Source organism: Larus michahellis, chromosome 7, assembly GCF_964199755.1.
Source record: "Larus michahellis chromosome 7, bLarMic1.1, whole genome shotgun sequence".
In the NCBI taxonomy this organism is placed as follows: domain Eukaryota; kingdom Metazoa; phylum Chordata; class Aves; order Charadriiformes; family Laridae; genus Larus; species Larus michahellis.
The window spans coordinates 12839921-12857839 of record NC_133902.1 but is presented as its reverse complement, the minus strand read 5'-3'; the positions used below and the strand labels follow the sequence as shown (position 1 = coordinate 12857839).

The 17919-nt window shown below is 63.1% G+C and overlaps 2 protein-coding genes across 2 annotated transcripts in view; one reads left to right on the top strand and one right to left on the bottom strand.

Moving 5' to 3' along the window:
• BAZ1B (bromodomain adjacent to zinc finger domain 1B) overlaps positions 1-3969 on the top strand; it is a 52209-nt gene extending 48240 nt beyond the window's left edge. The window contains exon 19 of the mRNA XM_074593725.1: positions 337-3969. Coding sequence (XP_074449826.1) covers positions 337-703 — 367 coding nt within the window. The 3' untranslated portion in view covers positions 704-3969. The remainder of the gene's footprint in view (positions 1-336) is intronic.
• A 2705-nt stretch (positions 3970-6674) lies between these two features.
• FZD9 (frizzled class receptor 9) lies at positions 6675-8944 on the bottom strand. The gene is made up of 2 exons (XM_074595560.1): positions 7041-8944; positions 6675-6720 (listed from the first exon to the last, which is right to left on the bottom strand). Exon 1 carries the CDS (start codon positions 8852-8854, stop codon positions 7097-7099), a length of 1758 nt encoding a protein of 585 aa, XP_074451661.1. The 5' UTR covers positions 8855-8944; the 3' UTR covers positions 6675-6720; positions 7041-7096.
• Between the last annotated feature and the right edge of the window lie 8975 nt (positions 8945-17919).

Here is a 17919-nt window from a genome sequence, read left to right as displayed (position 1 = left end):
GGGTGGGTGCTTTCTGCAGCCCCCAGGGTTTGCAGGGCGCTCTGTGGGCAGCGTGACAGAGAAGGCAGCTGTACCTGCCACATGCCAGTCCCTGTGCCTGGGCAGAAGGATGAGCTGCTGTCCTTCCTGTCATCATGCTGTGGCCTCCATGGGGCTGACGCATCCATAGCGCTGTCGAGGTGCTGCTTGGGTTTGTTGTGGCGCTGGGGGGGGTGCAGGCTGGGGCTGCCACTCAAGCAAAGGGGGTGGGGGTGATTGTCACTCCTCTCTAGCTCTGCACTGCGTGCGGCCGGCGCCGTCATTTTCCTCCTATCTTTGTGGCTCTTCGTTCGGCAGGGAGCCAGTGACCACGGAGGAAGCCGAAGATTACTTTGAGGTCATCAGCAACCCTATGGACTTCCAGACTATGCAGAGCAAGTGCTCTTGTGGCAGTTACCGCTCCGTGCAGGAGTTCCTCTCCGACATCAAGCAAGTGTTCTCCAATGCCGAGTGCTACAACCAGAACAAGAGTCACGTACTGTCCTGCCTGGAGAAGACGGAACAGTGTTTGATTGACATGGTGCACAAACACCTGCCTGGCCACACGTATGCACGCAGGAAACGCAAGAAGCTCTCTGCCAGGTGCCAGGGACTGGAGGAGCAAGAAGGGGACAGTGAGTCAGAGCCCCTTGAACATTCCCGGGGGCGGAAAAGGAAGAAATGAGGGATGGGGAGACTGGGGGGAGAGCCAGAGCTGGAACAGGCCTTCTGGTGCTGTCGGGCGGCAGGATGGGTTGTCTGGAGGGAGCTGGGAAGCAGCGGGCACTTTTCTGTTAACCCAGCCTTCCCTTTGGCCCGTCCTAGTTTTAATTTTTCTGCAATTTCCTCAAGTATTTGGTCATCCATTGAGTGAGCAGAGATGACTTACTGCTTCCTGCAAAATCCACAAAGCTCTGAACGAGTCTGTCCTGCTAGGAGGGGAAGGTGGGAGGGGAGGGGAAGACCTGGCCAAAGCCTGGCTGGGCAGGGGAGCACGAAGCCTACTCCAGCTCAGGCTCTTGTCGGCTTCCTTGGGATGAGCCACTTCCTCCCCTCCACAAGCAGCCAGCGCCGGAGCCTGGCGGGTGCCGTCTGCTGCCTGTGATGTGAAACCAGCCTTGAGCTGGTACAGGGAGGGATCGTATTGCTTCATGGAAGGACTGGGTGCGATCAGGCCAATGGGCTGCTAGTTCTTGTATGTATATATTTATATGGTGTTAATTTTGAGCCCCCAGTGAAGGGCTGCGTAGGGCAAGCAAGCACTTACATTTATGGAGATACGGCTTTCACCAGCATCCCGACACAACTGGCTTCACGGTGCTCTTGCTTTCCCCCACTCTCCCTTCTCGGGGAGCGATCTCTGGAGGTTGTGCTCCAAAGAGAGCTCTTCTGAGCTCAGCTCTTCACATGTACACGGCAAAGAGGAGGCGGTTGGCTTCCCTGCTCACCTTGAACAGCACACAATCAAGTAGCCCATTGGATGAACCGAGTGCCAGAAGCATACTGGAGAGCATGGTTTTCTGCATGCCCCGTAGGGAGCTCCAGGGCAAGGGGAGCAGCAGAAACACAGTCTGTGTAACTTTTTAAATTAATTTTCTAGTTAAAAGTGGCTTGTTTCTAGCTGTGATCTTGTACAAAGAACACCTGTAAGATACCGTTGTCTTGCTTTGGCACATGTACAGTTTATATGAAATCGTGTTTGCTTTATATTTCCCCCCCCTCTTAAAACTCATTTTCCTACCAGTAGCTGGAGTTACACCAGGGGACTTGTTGCCGGGGGGTCTCCCAGTCCCTCTCTAGCCACGCTCTCACCGTGTTTTATAGTAATACCTTCCCTGGCTCACCTCCCTCGTACTCCCCCAGCGCCATGAGGACCGTCCCGCACCAGTGACCAGCTCAATCCTGCTGGGAGGCTGCTCTGCCGCGGCCCCCGCAGCGGGTCCTGCTGCCCAAGATACTGCCTTTTCTCTAGGAAAAGGGTGTGTTGTTGGTTTTTTGGTTTTTTTTATCACCTCTCCCTCGTGACACATTTTGATCATAGAGTCAGGGCTCGAACTTTTTATTATAGAAGTCTTCAATTTGGAACAAACCAGCAACAGGGCTGCTCTGTACTGGTTTTGTAACAGAAAAGCAAAGGCAGCTTGTTGCAGCTCCTGTGATTTGAGAAGAAAAGAATCATTGATTAAAAATTGCAGCCTAGTTCTATGAACTTTTTAGGGTGGGTTTTTGTTTGGTTTTTTTTTTTTTTTTTTTTTTGTTTTTTTTTTTAACAGGTATTTGTTTCAGTTCCGGACTGTCGATGTCTGCAGAGACAAGGCAGGTTTCCAGCCACCTCCCTCTTCCCCTCCGCCCAGCCTCAGCTCCCTGCCCCACAGAATAGCACTGACGTTTGTATTTCGCACGTCCCCTTCAGAGGCTTCGTTTTGTCCCGTTCATAGAGAACACTTTCTGCAGGTCTTACACGGTGAAACCTTTGGAACTGTACGTTTTTTAAAAAATAAATGTCATTTTGGGGGGGAGGGAGTTTCTGCTAAGGGCTGTACTTGTAATAAATTGGAAACTTAAAAATAAACATTATGTACTTGTGTTTGTAAAACTGGCTTGCAGCGAGTCCTTTGCGGGTGCCCTGTGTTCATGTGGGATGGTGGAGGATGTCTTGCCTCTGCCTTCCCCGGAGCCCCCATCAAAACGTGCTGTCGCTGCCTTACGGAGGGAAAAGGGAGCCACAGGGCAAGGGATCAAGGGAACGGCGAGTCCGGGTCAGGTAAGCTTGCAGCTCCGGAGAGCTGCTGCCTTGGCCACGCTCTGCTCAGGTTTGGTTATACCAGCACCTGGGCCCTGCCTCCGTTCCTGCTACCGCAGCCGGGTTGTGCCATGCCCTCTGCGGTGGGGCTGCCCTCGCACACCACCCTTCCTCAGCTGTGCTGCTGGGGATGTGTGTGCTTGGAGCTGGCCCTCTTCATTGGCCTCCCCGGAGACGAGGGATGGGGCTCTGCTCCTTCTGCCCCTGGGTAGTGGGAGGTCACCAGGCTGCAGGACGGGTTGGCCAGCCCTTTCGGTCCCTTGGCTGCCAGCGTGACACTTGTCCTCTTGCCACAGCATGCAGGGCGGCACTGGGGAGCTCTCCTGAAGGGAATACAAGGGGGTGGTGGTGAAGCTGAAATGTCTCTGCTGTTTCACCCCAGGGTTGCCTGGCTGCGTGGCCATCAAAACTGCCTCCCTCGGTTTGGTCATGTGTGTTTTGCAACTGCGGCTCAGCGAGGACCTCACTGTGTCTCGGAAGGCACAACTCTCGCCCGCCATCCTGGTCTCTGGCAGCCCAGCAAGGCCACGCTGGGCACTCTGACCTACCGAGATACAAAGGCAGCAACGCCCCGAGGAGGCGATGGACCTGTGCTGATGGGCAACCTGTCAGCTGTGAAACAAAGGTGTTGGCCAAAGTTCCGTCTGCACTGCCCGGAGTGTGATGGTTTTCTGGGTGTCTTCATCATCCTTGCTCAGGAGCTGAGCTGGGAGTGCTCTAGATACATCCAGCTCTGCTGGGCTGAGGAACCTCCCTGCTGGGTTTTGAGGGCTCGAAGGGTCTCGGTGATGGAGAGATGCTGCTTTCCCCGGAGAAGACTCATCCCCCCTCCACAAGAGGTGGCTGGGCTTGCTGGGCGTGCAACAGGACCTGGGCCAATCGAAGCGTGACCCATGCTGGGATGTTTCCAGGTCTCAGCGGGGAGACCTCGCACCAGCATCTGCTCCCAGACCTTTTTGGAGCCTTGCTTTTTATAGTGGCTTCAGCATGGCATTAGTGTCCTGTGCAAGGGCTATAAATAGCTGTCCCCAGGCCTGACAGGCAGCATGTGGGGCTGGCGGGCGGCTGTGGCCCTGCTCCCCGCTGGCACTATGGGCTGGGGGACCCTTGCCAGCCTGGCTGCACCCACCATGTCACCACGGTTGACCTGTGACACTTCTCGGGGGGGGGCACCTAGAGCTCCAGCACAGCCTCAGGGAGAGGCCATAGGGGTGCAGCAGGCTTGAGCTTGGTCCCCCCCCCCCCCCTTGGTTTGATGGCTTAATCATTAATATTAACCAATTAAGAGTCTGGCTAACTTGGGAGTTTTGCCACCTTCCTCAAGCACGGTGACTTTCCTTCTGCTGCTCAAAGCCTGGAGGCCTCGTCCTGCCTTGAGAGGGGGGATAACGGCCCCGGCGCAGTGAGCGCTGAGGGGGTATAAGGCACACCACCCTTTGCTGGCCCAGGACCGTGGGTGGCCTGAGCCCGCTCCAGCCCGGTGGCAGCCCTGGCTCAGCCTCTGCACTCTCCCTCCTGCTGCTGCTGCTGGGGCCAGGCAGCAGTGCATAAGCTGGGGGGCTGCCCCCCACCCCCGCCAGCCCGGGATGGGGCAGCACTGAGCCCTGCTTGCCCCTTGCAAGGGGCTTCTGTGGCTGCCCCAACCCTGCTGGAGCCGGGGGCTTGGCTGCCTTGGGGCTGCTCCGAATAGGATGGAGTCGGGATGCAGGGATGAGCTTGGGAGGAGGGGATAGGGGGGAGAGCTGAGCCTCCCCAGCCCAGGGTTGAAAGTGGCTGTGATGAGGGGATAGGCAGCATCCCCTGCATGGTGCCCTTCTAATGGGCAGCTCTGTTTTGGGGCCAGCTCCACAGAAACGCTCTGTCTCAGGGCTGGCTGCCTCCGGTGGAGCCAACTGGGCTGCTGGGGCTGATAGCGGGTGGGGGTCTGGCACCGCGGCCCAATAGCGGGGCCCGGTGGGACGGGTCACCCAAGCGAGTACCCGCGAGGCAGCTGGCAGGAGCCAGGGTGCTCAAGGACAGGCTGTCCCTGCCACGGGCTGTGACAGGCGCACGCCCCGGCACCATCGATCGCTGTGCCATGGGCTGGCCCCGCCAGCCAAAGATGCACCGAGCTGGCTCAGGGCTCAGCCTGCCTGCAGCCCCGGAGGGGGTCTGACACACAGGCCGCACCCCTGCCACAGGGATGCGGCTGGGCCCACCCCTCCCCAGGCTCCCCGGGCTGGACTTTGGAGCCTGTCCCGCAGCCAATATTGACTCTCCTGCCTCAGGTCACGGCCCTTTTATCTGCCCAAACAAACCCTCCCATAGCAGCCGGGGGAGCCCACGAGGCTGCGACACCCCCACACCCCCCCAGCAGTTGGGGGCCAGAGGGGTCCCTCCCCTGGCACCACCACCACCACCATCATCCCAGGGAAGGGACTGGGTGTCCCCCAGCCCGGCCAGGGGCACGCCTGCCTCCCAGCACCCCAAATCAGGTGTGAGCCCCTCAGCACCCACCCCCCGCCACCAGCTCCTTTGCACCTCGGCTGCTGCCCCTGCTCCCGGGGGAGGCGAAGGCTTTTCTCACATCAGTCGCTCGGCTTCTCCCGCTGTCCCAGGGGTGGTGGCGGGGGGGGTGGATGAAAGGGCTTCACCACATCAATCATGGCAGTACAAAGCCCCCGCGGAGGGCGAGGGGCTGCCAAACCCAGCCCCTGCTGCCACCCTCGCTTCGGGGGGCGGGTCTCGCACCTCTCTCCTTGGGCTGCAGCTCCTAGCGGGGCTCTGAGCCACCAGGCCTTCGCCAGGGCAGGGGCCGGGGGCTGTCGGTGCGGGCAGGCAGCGGGTGCTAATTTGGGTGCTGAAAGGAGGGTCCCTTGCTGGCTTCTTGCTGCCTGGGTAAGAGGGACGGAGGCCCCCGAGACCCTCACTGGGGCCCAGCACAGCCCCAGCCTGCAGGCTGGCTAATTAACGGGCAATTAGACGATGGACAAGTCAGCATCACCAGGGCTGCCCGTGTCCCTGCTCCAGCCCCCTGCCTGCCGCAGGTCCCGTGCTGCCCGCAGAGCCCGCCCCCCCCCCCCCGCCCAGCACTGGGCACCCACCAAACATATCCCCGGGGGCAAACCGGCCCCACCGACCCTCTGCAGAGATGAGCTGCCCCCGCCCAAAGGCGTGTGGGGCAGGGTGGGCAGCAGCCCCCACCACTGAGCCCCCAGCAGAGCCACCCTGCCTGGGAGGACGGTGGCACCCACCGCCTGCCTGGCACCCTGGTGCCCCCCCACCCCCCCCTCCAGCCCTGGTGAGCACCAGCTGAGCTTGGGTTTCCCTCTGGACAATGGGGAAGGTGAGCTGGGCTTGTAACCGGAGCGAGGGATAAATAAAGCTGCCCAGAAGTTTCCATTACCCGCACCGTGGCGTCCGGTGTGGGACATCAAAGCCGAGCCCTCTCCGCCCCAAGGTCCCGCGCCCCCAGCCCATCACCCCGGCTCCCGGCCTCCTGTGCCCGAGCCTGCACCGATGGCACCGACGCCAATCACCTACAGAGCCCGGAGTGGAAAAGATGATTCGTTAGGGCGACAGCGCAAGAAAACCTTCCTCCCCAGCCGGGAGGCAGCGGGTGCCAGCCATGGCCCCAGGGGGAGGTGGACAGGGGGAGCCCCCCTGTACCGCGCTCCCACCGCAGCCAGCAGCACCCCGGCACAGCGCGCTGCCCCTCTTGCCACCGGCACGCGGAAAGCGAGAGCCCCTCGGGCCCGGCACGCAGCCCCACGGGGAACGCGGTCCCAACCTGCTGAGCCGGGGCGGGGGTGGGGGGTATCCCACGGGGCCACTCGCGAGCCCCTCACATTCCTCCAAACAGCACCAGGCTCGGTTAAAATAACACATCCAGGGTTTATTGTTTTTTCCATTCCTCGCAGCTAATGATTAAAAAAAAAAAAAAAAATCTAAAATAAATTACAGAATTAAATAAACACGGACTGGATTATTCCCCTCCCTGCCCCGTCCCCACCACCCCCCCCCCCAAAGAAAGCGTTAGAAGAGTCACTGGATTTGGCAACAGCAACAACAACAAAACAACCTCTAGGAAAAAGCAGCTACTTGTCAGGGCTGAGTGGTGCCGGGATTGGGGGGGGGGCATCCAACACGCCTCGCCACCCCCCACCAGCGTGCATCCCCCCTTCCCGCCGCCGCTCAGCCCCTGCCCCAGCCCCCCCCGCGGCATCCCCTCGCCCCTTACCCGTGAGGCCGGCTTCCCCCGGCGCCGCCGTCCCTGGGGAGGGGGCAGCCCCTGCTCTAGACGTGCGTCGGGTTGTCCAGATACGGGTCCGTCTTGGTCATGTGCAGCATGACCGTGGGGGCTTTGTAGTGGCAGTGCACCCCCCCGCAGCTCACCCCGCTGCAGGGTTTGCCCCTCGTCCTCATGCCCAGCTTTCTGTTGCACAGGCTCTGCCAGGTCTGCAGCGTCTTGGAGCTCCAGACCCACACCCCGCTGGTGATGCCCACCACCAGCGACATGAAAATCTTTAGCATAAAGACGGCCACGGTGGGCACCGAGGCCTCCAAGGAGCAGTTGGCGGCACGCCGGCCGGGGAGGTGCAGGCAGCCGCGCTCCAGGGCCCTGAGGTTCCAGTAATCCACGTTCAGCCGCTCGTAGAAGTAGCAGACGATGACGCAGGTGGCCGGGACAGTGTAGAGGATAGAGAAGACCCCAATCTTCACCATCAGCTTCTCCAGCTTCTCCGTGTTGGTGCCGCCTGTCTTCATGATCTTCCGGATGTGGAAGAGGGCGACAAAGCCCGTGAGGATGAAGGAGGTGCCAATGACCAGGTAGCAGGAGAGGGGGATGAGGACGAAGCCAGTCAGGGCACTGACATCCATGCTTCCTACGTAGCACAGCCCCGTGAGCTCGTCCCCCGCCACCTTCCGCATGGTGAGGATGACGATGGTCTTCATGGCCGGGATGCCCCAGGCAGCCATGTGGAAGTAGCTGCTGTGGGCCTCGATGGCCTCGTGTCCCCACTTCTTCCCGGCAGCCAGGAACCAGGTGAGGGTGAGGACGACCCACCAGAGCGAGCTGGCCATGCCGAAGTAGTAGAGGATGAGGAAGACGATGGTGCAGCCCGTGCTCTCCAGCCCCTCCTGGATGATGTAGAGCTCGCCGTTCTCCCGGTCGCAGGCGATGTTCTCAGCCCCTGCCACCGAGCGGATGATGAAGGCCACGGAGTAAACGTTGTAGCACATGGAGAGGAAGATGATGGGCCTCTCGGGGTACTGGAAGCGGTGGGGGTCAAGCAGGAAGGTGAGGACAGTGAAGGCAGTGGAGACAAAGCAGAGGGTGGACCAGACAGCCATCCAGATGAAGGCGAAGTCCTTGTCCTCCCGGGACCAGTAGACGTCCACCCCGGGGGAGCACCTGGGTGCACAGGAGAGGCTCTTCTCCACGTACTGGAATTTCTCGGGGTTGTCACAGGCCCCCAGGCCATTGGGTCCTCGGCCCTCGGCGGTGCCCGGTGGCCAGGGCCGGGGGGCCACGGGCAGCATGCCCTGGCCCTTGTGGGGCTCGGCGGCCGAGGCGTTCTCGGGGGCCTCCATGCAGAGGGCATTGGGGTCATTCTTGGTGGGCAGCTTGCCGCAATCGAGTGACTCGGGCCAGCCGAAGTTGAACTGCTCCATGATGGGGACGCACTTGTGGCGGGCCTGCTCGCACATGGGGCGGCAGGCGGGGATGCTGGCGCTCACCTGGTCGGTGCACATGGGCGCGTAGAGGGAGCAGAGGAAGAAGCGGAGGTGGACGTGGCAGCCGTACTCCACCAGCGGGGCGAACTCGTGCAGCTTCAGGGCGGCCTCGCGCTGGCTCTCGTGGCCCAGCAGGTTGGGCATGCGGGTCAGGTTGTACCCGATGCCCCGGCACATGGGGATGTCGACGGGCTGGCACCGCGCCGCCCGGCCCCGCGGCCCCTCCAGCCCCCCCAGCTCCAGCCCGCGCCCGGCCGCCGCCAGCTGCCACAGCACCCACAGGGCCACCCGCAGCCGCGCCGCCGCCGCCGCCATCGCCCGGCCCCGGCCCCGCGGCTACAGCGCCGCCGCCATCGCCCGGCCCCGCCGCCCCCGCGCCCCCGGGCCGGCCGATCGCTGCTGCTGCTGCTGCTGCTGCTGCTGCTGCTGCTGCTGCTGCTGCCGCTGCGGCGGCGGCGCCGCGCCGGGGCTGCTCCCCCCGGCCCCGGCCCCGGCCCCGGCCCCGGCCCCGGCCCGCGCCGCCCCGCGCGCCATGCGGCGGCGGCTCCGCACCGCCCCGCGCCCGCCGAGCCCCGGCAGCGCCGCGCCGCGCAGCGCCCGGGACGGCCCCGCCACGCCCCGCCACGCCCCCCTGGACACGCCCCCGGGGCGGGGCGACGGGGACTCGCCTCTCCCGGGGAGGGGCGAGGCGGGACGAGGCGGGACGGGGCGGGGGCTCCCGGCCCCGGCAGCGAGAGCGCACCCGAAGCCGCAGCGGGAATCACTCACACCGGGACCGGGACCCGCACCAGGCCGGAACCGAACTGGCACCGGAACTCGCACCGGGAACGGGAACTGCGTCCAGAACGGGCGTAGAGACACGCGCAAGGACCCTCCCCGGGCCCCGCAGCTGCGGCAGGACGGCAGCGCAGGCGTGGGGCACCCGCGGGTGACCGCCCAGCACAGCCCCCGCCTACACCCGGCACCCCGCACACAGCCCCGCGGCACGCAACGCCCCGCGCCCCCAGCCCTGCTGGCACACGCGTGGGCATGCACACACGTACACACGTACACACGTACACACGTACACATACAGAGCCGGGCTCACGCACGCCCGTGGGGCCAGCCATCGTGTGCATTGGCACACGTGTAACGCACCCCCCGTCATGCGTGTGCACACCCCCTGCACGCCCCAGCACCCGGCCGCAGGAACACGCGTGACCTCGCCAGTGCCCCAACCCCACCCGGGACCGGGACCCACTCCCCGAGGCACGGCAGCGTTTGCGGGGTGAGCGGCTGCACGCACCCAGGTGACGGTGCCCGTGGGGTTTGGGGGCCATGGTGGGACAGCGGGGACAGTGGCTCAGCCCCAGCACCGATGGCATGGCCTGGGAGTGCCACGGCCCTGCCTGGCACCACCCCCCCCCATCCCCAGGTGTCACCCAGGGATGGCAGGGTGCCCTGTGCCTGTGGGCAGAGGGTGGCAATGCCACCCAGCGCTGGTGATGCGTGAGGCCAGGGCAACTCCCGCTGGTGACACAAGTCAGCATGGCCAAGCTGGGGCTGCCAGCCCTGGAAATCCAGTGTCCCACTCGCAGGGTGACAGATCACCCATGCTGGGGACAAGGGGAGGCTGGGGGTGCCCAGTTGGAGCAGCCAAGGGTGCTCAGGCCAGTGTTAAAAACACGCTGGGGGTGGCAACACCCCTGGGATGGGCTTTGCTGCTGAGCCACCATCACAGAATGCCACCTGCTGTCCTCCATGCCCGGGAGCTGCTGATCCCACGTTTGGCCCTGGTGTGCTGGTGCAGGGTCCTCTGTCCCATCCCCAGCACCCGTTTGGGACGGGGCGGGGGGACGGCGACCAGTGGCTCAGCTGCCCCAGGGCCGATTAGGGCTGGGTCCCCAGGGTGCCCTGCCGAGAGACCTGGCACCTGCCGGCTGCGGGCACGGGCTGGCGCCTGAGGGTCCAGGCGCCGCGCTGTCCCCAGGCGTTCCCACAGCCCTGCGATTTCTTTAGTAACAACATAACAACCTGTCAACGCGGCTCCTAATCGCCAGCCGTGCGCTGACACCCCCGCCATACATTATTTAAACATCCCCAATTCGGCACTATAAGGAAATTCCATGGGAGCCGCTTATCGGTTATTGTAACGGTGCGGGAGATAAGCCGTCACCCTGGAATTTCCCTCTAGCGGAGGGTGACTGTTTGCCCAGCTCTGGGACCCTGGGAAAAGGGTGATTTGGGGGGACTGGAGGGGGCTTTCTCCCCTTGGCCACCAGCTCCTGGGTGTCTCAGAAAGCACTGTCCCGTGTGCCTGGGTGGCCCGGAGCAGCCGCCAGCTTCAGGGGGCTTCACGCCCCGGGTTAAGGCCACGCTTCTCCTCCTGCGCTCTCAGAAACGGGTGGTTTGGGGCTATTGTGTGCTGCAGCGCAGGTCTAGGGGCAAAATATCACCCGTGGACGAGCTGGCAACCACAGCCATGTCTGCCACAGCTAGGATGGGGGTGGCACCCACAGGGTGCTGGCACCTGTCCCTGGGGTCTCTCATCCCATCCACCCCCACCCCCCCCCAGCCGAAGGATGCGTGTCCCGCGCAGGGTGAGCGACCCAAGGGTGGCACTGCGACCGCTCCAGGAAACCCTAAAGCCCAGCTCCTGCCAGCCTTCAAGGAGCCGTTTGCTAAGGAAAGCCTGGAAACAGCACCTGGAAGCCCCCAGATGCCTCCGCGCCCAGCCCTGCCTGCCCAGCGGGCGCTCTGGGCGGGTGCGGGCATGGCAGGGCAGGGGCTGGATGAGACCCCCGAGGTGCCAGCCCCGCCACCCCGGCTCACCCCCAACAGGTGCCCTTGTGCCTCCCAACCCTGCCACCTGGACTGTGAAGGGTTAACGGGGCAGGGGGGGGATGGCAGACGCACAAATAAATGTCTTCTAATTTAATTTTGCTTTAATATGTAAAACTGTTGCTCTTGGCAAGAGGCGCTGCCGCCCAGCCAAGAGCAACACGTGGATTTTGGGAGTCAAGGGGCTCCTTTTAACCTAGAGGAGTGTCCGCCCCTCACCTCCGCCCCACACCCTGGGGTGCTCCTTCCCCCTCCCCCCCCCGCCACACGGGATGCCCAAGCTCTGCCCAAACCTTGGGGACCTGCACCGGGGACAGCAAAGGGCCCGCGGAGCCCTTCCTGGAGCTTCATTCCACCCGCCGTTGGCCAGGGGAGCAGGAGGGGGTGCCCCCACCACCCCAACCCTTGGCCAAGTCTTGCCCTTTCATCGCACCACTACTGGGGAGTGACCGGCCCACCTGTGCCCTCACCCCTGGGGCACGGCCGGGAGGGGACAGCGTGATGCTCGCCGCTGGGACGGGGACACGACGGCCGCGCACGGAAGCCGAGATCTCCAGCCGGACTGTAAGCCTCACAGTGAAAACAAGAACACCAGGTAGAGCAACACAGCAGATTTACGGCCTTGGAAGTGGCCCTGGGCTGGGAATCCAATATCAATAGCTGGAAGAAAGGGCTCACAGAGGCTGCACAGAATTCCTGCCCGGGAAGCGGCCAGGCCGGCGGAGCAGTGCCGTATCACAGGAGCCCGGGAGCCTGTGGTTCCTGGCAGCAGCTTTGCCCCATTTCCTTTCTTCCCGTCAACAGCGCCTGCAAACCTGTGCGAGAGCCTCAGCGAGGGGAGGGGGAAGGAGAGCAGGAAGGGCCACGTGGGGGGGGGGGAGAAAAAAAACTCCCGCTGCAGCCCCGGGGGTAAAGAGAGGCTGCAGCGATGTCACTCTTGGCCCCCCGTGGATGGGTCCTCCCAGGGTGGTGGTGTCGGCGTCTGGGGGATTCCCCTTGGCACCAGCAATGGGGACAGCCCCAGTGGGAGTCGGGGAGGGAGGGGGCAATGGAGCTGGGGAGAGGGTGACGGAGCCAAAGAGGGGATGACGGAGGCGGGGAGGGAGCGACGGGTGTGGGGAGGAGGTGATGGAGCAGGGGAGGGGGTGATGGAGGGGGGGGCAATAGAGCAGGGGAAGGGGTGATGGAGCTGGGGAGGGGGTGACGGAGCCTGGGAGGGGGTGATGGAGCTGCTGAGGGGGTGATGGAGGGGGGGCAATAGAGCAGGGGAGGGGGTGATGGAGCTGGGGAGGGGGTGATGGAGCCTGGGAGGGGGTGATGTAGCTGGGGAGGGGGCCGTGGGTGCTGTCCCACCGAGCCTTTGCTGGTCAGGCAGGACTTGCTGAGGGTGGGGGGGCCCGGTGTCAGCTGTGCTGCCATTGCCCCTGCCCTGCCGAGCCCATGGACCCACGGTGGCCCCGGCTCCCCCCAGCACCAGGTTCGCAGGCAGGGTCTGGGGCAGGGAGTGAGAGCCCAGATAGCAAGGACAGGCCACTGGTCATGCCCAGGGGCCAGCGTGGGCTCCGCAGCACCCTGAGCTCTCCCTGCCAGCCCGGAGGGAGGGAGATGGCACAGCTCTACGGGGAACTGGATAATTTTCCCTTCCCAAAAAATTTCACAGGAATAGCTGGCGTGAAAAGCCTGTGGGTTTGATTTCAAAGGGATGCCAGTGCCGGGGCCGGATGGGCTGGTGAGCAGGTGGAGGGGGGTGGTCCATCCTGAGAGCACCCCATGCCGGGCACTGCACGGGGCCACAGGCTGGCATCCACCCGGACAGAGGGGCGGCTGCCCCCTGCCCCCACCAACACCTCGCTAGGGACACCCTCCGGCGCAGTGGCAGGTGTCATCCTCAAGCCCCAAACCTTTCCTACCCCCAGGCACCGTCCTGTCCGATTCAGAGGCACCCGCGCGTGCGCCAGCCCATCACGCCGTGGGGCAGGGGATGCCCTGTCCCTGCAGCCTTCGCGAGTGACCTGCCAGGCTCCCTGCCACGGGCAGGTGGCGGAGGGGTGGGAAGATGGGGATTTGCGGGGGGACAGACCCTGAAAAAACAGACAGAGGAACACGACGTTGACAGGACATAGGTGAACAGGCAGCACGGATCCTGCCCAGCCACGTCCAATGCCAACCTAAGGGAAAAGCCATTTCTTCCCCGATTCTGGCATTAATTATAGCAGCAGGAGCCCTGGTGGGTGTGAATTACCAGCCCCACTTTCTGTACACCCAAGCGCAGCTATTTTGGCGGCTTCGTGGGACTCTGCAGCCTGCGTAACTGGGCAGGGAACCCACTCCTGGAAAGGCACCACGGGCACGGCAGTGCTGGTGGCATCAGGCAGGGCAGGGAGTGCTGAGCATCCCGGCTTCACGTCCTCGGGGGGGTCCCGCTGGCCCCCAGCCACACGCTGACGCTCCATCACTTGGTGCTGAGCCACCCGGACCCTGGCACGTGTCCCCTGAAGGACAGGACTGTTCCCTCCTTCTCTCACCCTGCTCCCCGTGTCCTGGCTGGCGCAGCACAGGCTGGCACACTCCCCAGCTATGCCAAAGGCTCTGCAGGGTCCCTGAGGGGCTGCAGACCACCACCCCCCCGCCGTCCTCCTATCCAGGTCAGGGCCCAGGCCGATCCCCCCATCCCGGGGAAGGAAACCTTCCCCTGAATGCCCCGGTGGCCCTTGCGGCAGCAGTACGATGTCCCTGCCTGCCCGGCTGCCCCCAGCACAGCCTGCAGAAGCCGGGAGTTTTTTACCCCCACCATCACCCCCCCGCCCCTGCCCAGGACCTCTGCCCACCCAGCCGGGTCCCCCTGCCATCCTGGGGTGTTGAGTGACACCGGCATCCCCAGAGAGCGCCGTGTTCTGAGCTCCCCAGGTCACCGCCTGGCCTCAAGTGCCGTGCACGCGTTTGCAATGACAACCTCAGTCCACAGTGTGGGGACACCATGGCCAGGGCTTGGGGACGTGGGGTGACACAAATTCCCCAGAGAACCGCTCTGCAGCCTCGTCACCCTGTCACCCTGCAGCTGGGGAGACACGGGCACCCTGTGGTGGCTACCAGTGCAGCCTGGGGGTGGCATGGAGGGACAGTCCTGCTGCCGGCCAGCCCACCTCCCTGGCCACCGCCGCAGGTGCCCCGGGGGGGGCTGGCAAGGGCAGCGAGGGGACAGCACTGACATGAAGCAGGCAGAAGACACACGGCGCGGGCCATGTCCCCACCCCCCCGCCCCAGGAACCCTGGGAGCCCGAGGGACCGGCACGTGGATGGGCTCATGTGCAGCCATGAGCCTCAGGGGACAGGGCAGGAGCGCAGTGGGGTGCCCCGGGGAGCTGGCTAGCAAGGGGACATTGGGCAGTCCGTGTCCCCCCTTCCTCCCCTGGAGTATTTTAACTGGCGAGTGTGGCTGGCAGCGCAGCTGGCAGCACAGCGGGCTGCTGACAGCCTTCTGGGGGGCCTGGGACACATGTCCCTGGCCGTGGGGACACCCTCCCCATCAAAGGGGAAGCTGGACCGAGCCATGTCCTGCCCCCAGCCACCTTGCTCGCCCCTACAGACCCCTCTGGGGTGGAGGTGAGCCTTGGCAGCAGGCGTTCACTCTAGTCCCTACTGATGGCAGCATCTGCAGTTTGCAGCAGCTGCCTGAGAGAGGCGGGCGAAGGGCTGGAGCTCCCTCCAAACTGGCTCAGCCCTGGGAAGAGCGGGTCATATGGCTTCCAGACTGAGCCATGGGGTGACTGTCTGCCCCCCAGCTGACCTTCAGTGCCCACCCCTATTTCCTGACAGCCCAAGGACAGGCAGAGGAGGCGCCTTGTGCTGGGAGCAGGCTCTGTGGCACTCCCAGACAACATCCCCGAGCCAGCACAGGAGCTCTTTCATCCCCAGCCCCGCTTGCCCCTCGAAGTGAAGTTTCTTCCCCAGGACACCCCATCCCGCGGTGCTGGCGCTGGGTCCTGGTGCAGGCACAGACACACACAGCCCTTTCTTCGCCCCTCGGCCCCGCGCGCAGCTCGGCGCTGGCAGGCAGGTCTGTGCCGCACAATGCGCCTCCTTGTTCGTCCCAGCCCAGGGCCGGCTTGCGGGGAATGGCAGGGAATCGCCTCCGTTTCCTGCTGGAGTTTTATTACATTCACCATATAAATAAATAAATACAATCCAGAGGAGAAGGAGAGAACCACGGGGCAGCCTGGAGCCAGGCAGGACGTGGGCTGGGGCTGAGCCCCGTGGCACCCGGGCTGGGAGCATCTGGGAGGGGGCGGGGAGGTCCTGGGATGCCCCAGGGTGGCTCTGCCCCCCCGAGACGTCTGTGCTCCCTCGGTCTGTGCAAAGCCCCTCACATCTCTCCGAGGAGCAGCCCAAATCCCAGCAAATGCAATCCAGGAGGCAGCTCCGCAGCCTGGGGGCCGCTACAAGTGCCCGAACAAAGGGCTTAGTATCCCGGGCACGGACCCTGGCCACCAGCACCGCTGCTTGGCTGGAGGAGAAACCTTCTCCCGGGGAATCTGGGAAGCGCGGGAGCACCCTCGAGCCCTGCCACCCCCAAGGCCAGCGCTGCTCACGGCCCGGCAGAAAGCTCCTGCATCCCCTGCGTGGCTCACGCGCTGTTCTGCCACCATGGGCCAAGCAAATCCACCCCTGGTTCACGCTGCTGTGGGCTTGCAGGCCAGACCTCCAGAGGGACACGGGCAAAGCACCCTCGGGGAGCCCGAGCAGAGCCCAGCCCAAGCCCGCGCTGCGCTGCCTCAGGAGAGGAGAGAGCTGCGAGGACTGGAACCGGCTTTTATCGTACCATTGAATGGGCCAAGCTGCCCGTTTGGTTGCAAAGGTGTCCAGTGCAGCCTCAAGGCAGTGTCACCCTGCGGGCTCCCTTGGGTGCCCCATCACCACGAGTGGCCTTTCACCGGCCCACGCTTGCTGTCAACGCCGTCGATGCCGTGGTCAAAGTCCTCCTCGTGCTCGCTGCAGGATTCAGCAGAGCCGTGGCAGCTGGATGCTGACACCTTCTTCCAAGCTGCATGGACTCATCAGGGTGGTCTGGGCAGAATTTTGGCATTTCCCCAGTGCTTTTGGGTTGGGTTGGTTTCAACTTCTCCAGCAAGGTTCAGACTAAGAGCAGTGAGCAGGCTGGAGGTGCCCAAGACTGAAGCTCTCCCATCTTCGCAACCTCAGGTTGTGTGTTTGCACGTACCTGCGATGTCACTGTCCTCTTCCCTGGTACTGGACATTGTTCATCAGCGCTGGGAAACACCGTGTTGCATTTCTTCTTCCCAGGCCCCAAATCTGTCCATGTTGAGGTCACAGTCCTCTTTCTGATGGTTCCTGCCCAAGGTTGGGTCACTTCTTGCTCTTGACAAACTGTCTGGTACCAGCATCTTCCTCCCTGACCTGGTTCCTCCTTGCGTACCTCCCTCACCTTCTCCTCTCCACATGGCGCATGCTACAAGACCACCATCTCTAACCTGGCCACAGGAGCAGCACCAGGGGGAACTTCTTCAGCTGTGTCTCTGATCTGCTTACCAGGGTGCTGCTGTTGTGCAACAACTTCCGTCACAACTTCCACTTGGCCCTCTCTGGAGAAGAGCTACTGCAGAAGAGCTGCTGCAACAAGGACCTGAATTACCCCAGCGCTTCATTTCTACAAGGGACAGACGCTGACATCCCGGCAGACTCAGCTCGAGGGACACTGAATTTTGATGACTTTGGGGCAACAGATTTTCTGCTCCGCTCGAGATGAACCTGGAGCTCTTCCGTCCGGCCGGCTCCCTCCGCCCGGGGGCTTTGGATTCTCATCTAAATGGGTGTTTCCTGATGGGTCACTGTGCTCCTCAGCACGCTCGGCCGGTCAGACGGGCTCTTACACCCCAGAGCAATCAGTCCCTCCCCTGCCTGGCACCCCCCCACAGCCCCGCAGCCCACCCGCAAACCCTCCACCGGGAGGTCTGGACCCCATCGCAGTGGGGACCCCTGGGGGAGACGGGCTTCAAGCACAGGGAATCCAAAACAGCCAAGAATTAAACCCAAGATGACCCAAGTGTGTTCCAGACAAGCGAGGTGACCTCCTCGCCACCCCCTGCAGCCGGGCTCGGACCAGCCAAGGACCACCCCAACACCCAGGGCTGCCCGGGCACCCCGTCCCTCCAGGGCAGCACTGGTGGGTGGGGGCAGGCAGGGAGCCCGGTGGGGGTGCGTCCCACCGGGGAACGACTTTGCTGCCAGAGTTGCACCAGCGCGACCTACTCCTAGCTTAAAAACATCCTAATGTGCAAACTTTTATGAAAATTACTCAAGAACGCAAAGTTTAACCCCCCAAAAAATGACCCCCACCCCCCCCCCAAAAAAAAGAAAGCAGCACCATGGTGGGTAAGCCGGCTGCCTCCTCTTTTCCAAAAAATATTTTCACAAGATGGGGCAGTGCCGCTTCAGGTCCACCATCAGCATCGCGGCATCAAGAGCTCAAGACGGCAACGCAGAATGGAAACCCTCAGGTATGTCAAACAAAAATACTATTTACCGTTCGCTTACTAATCCTG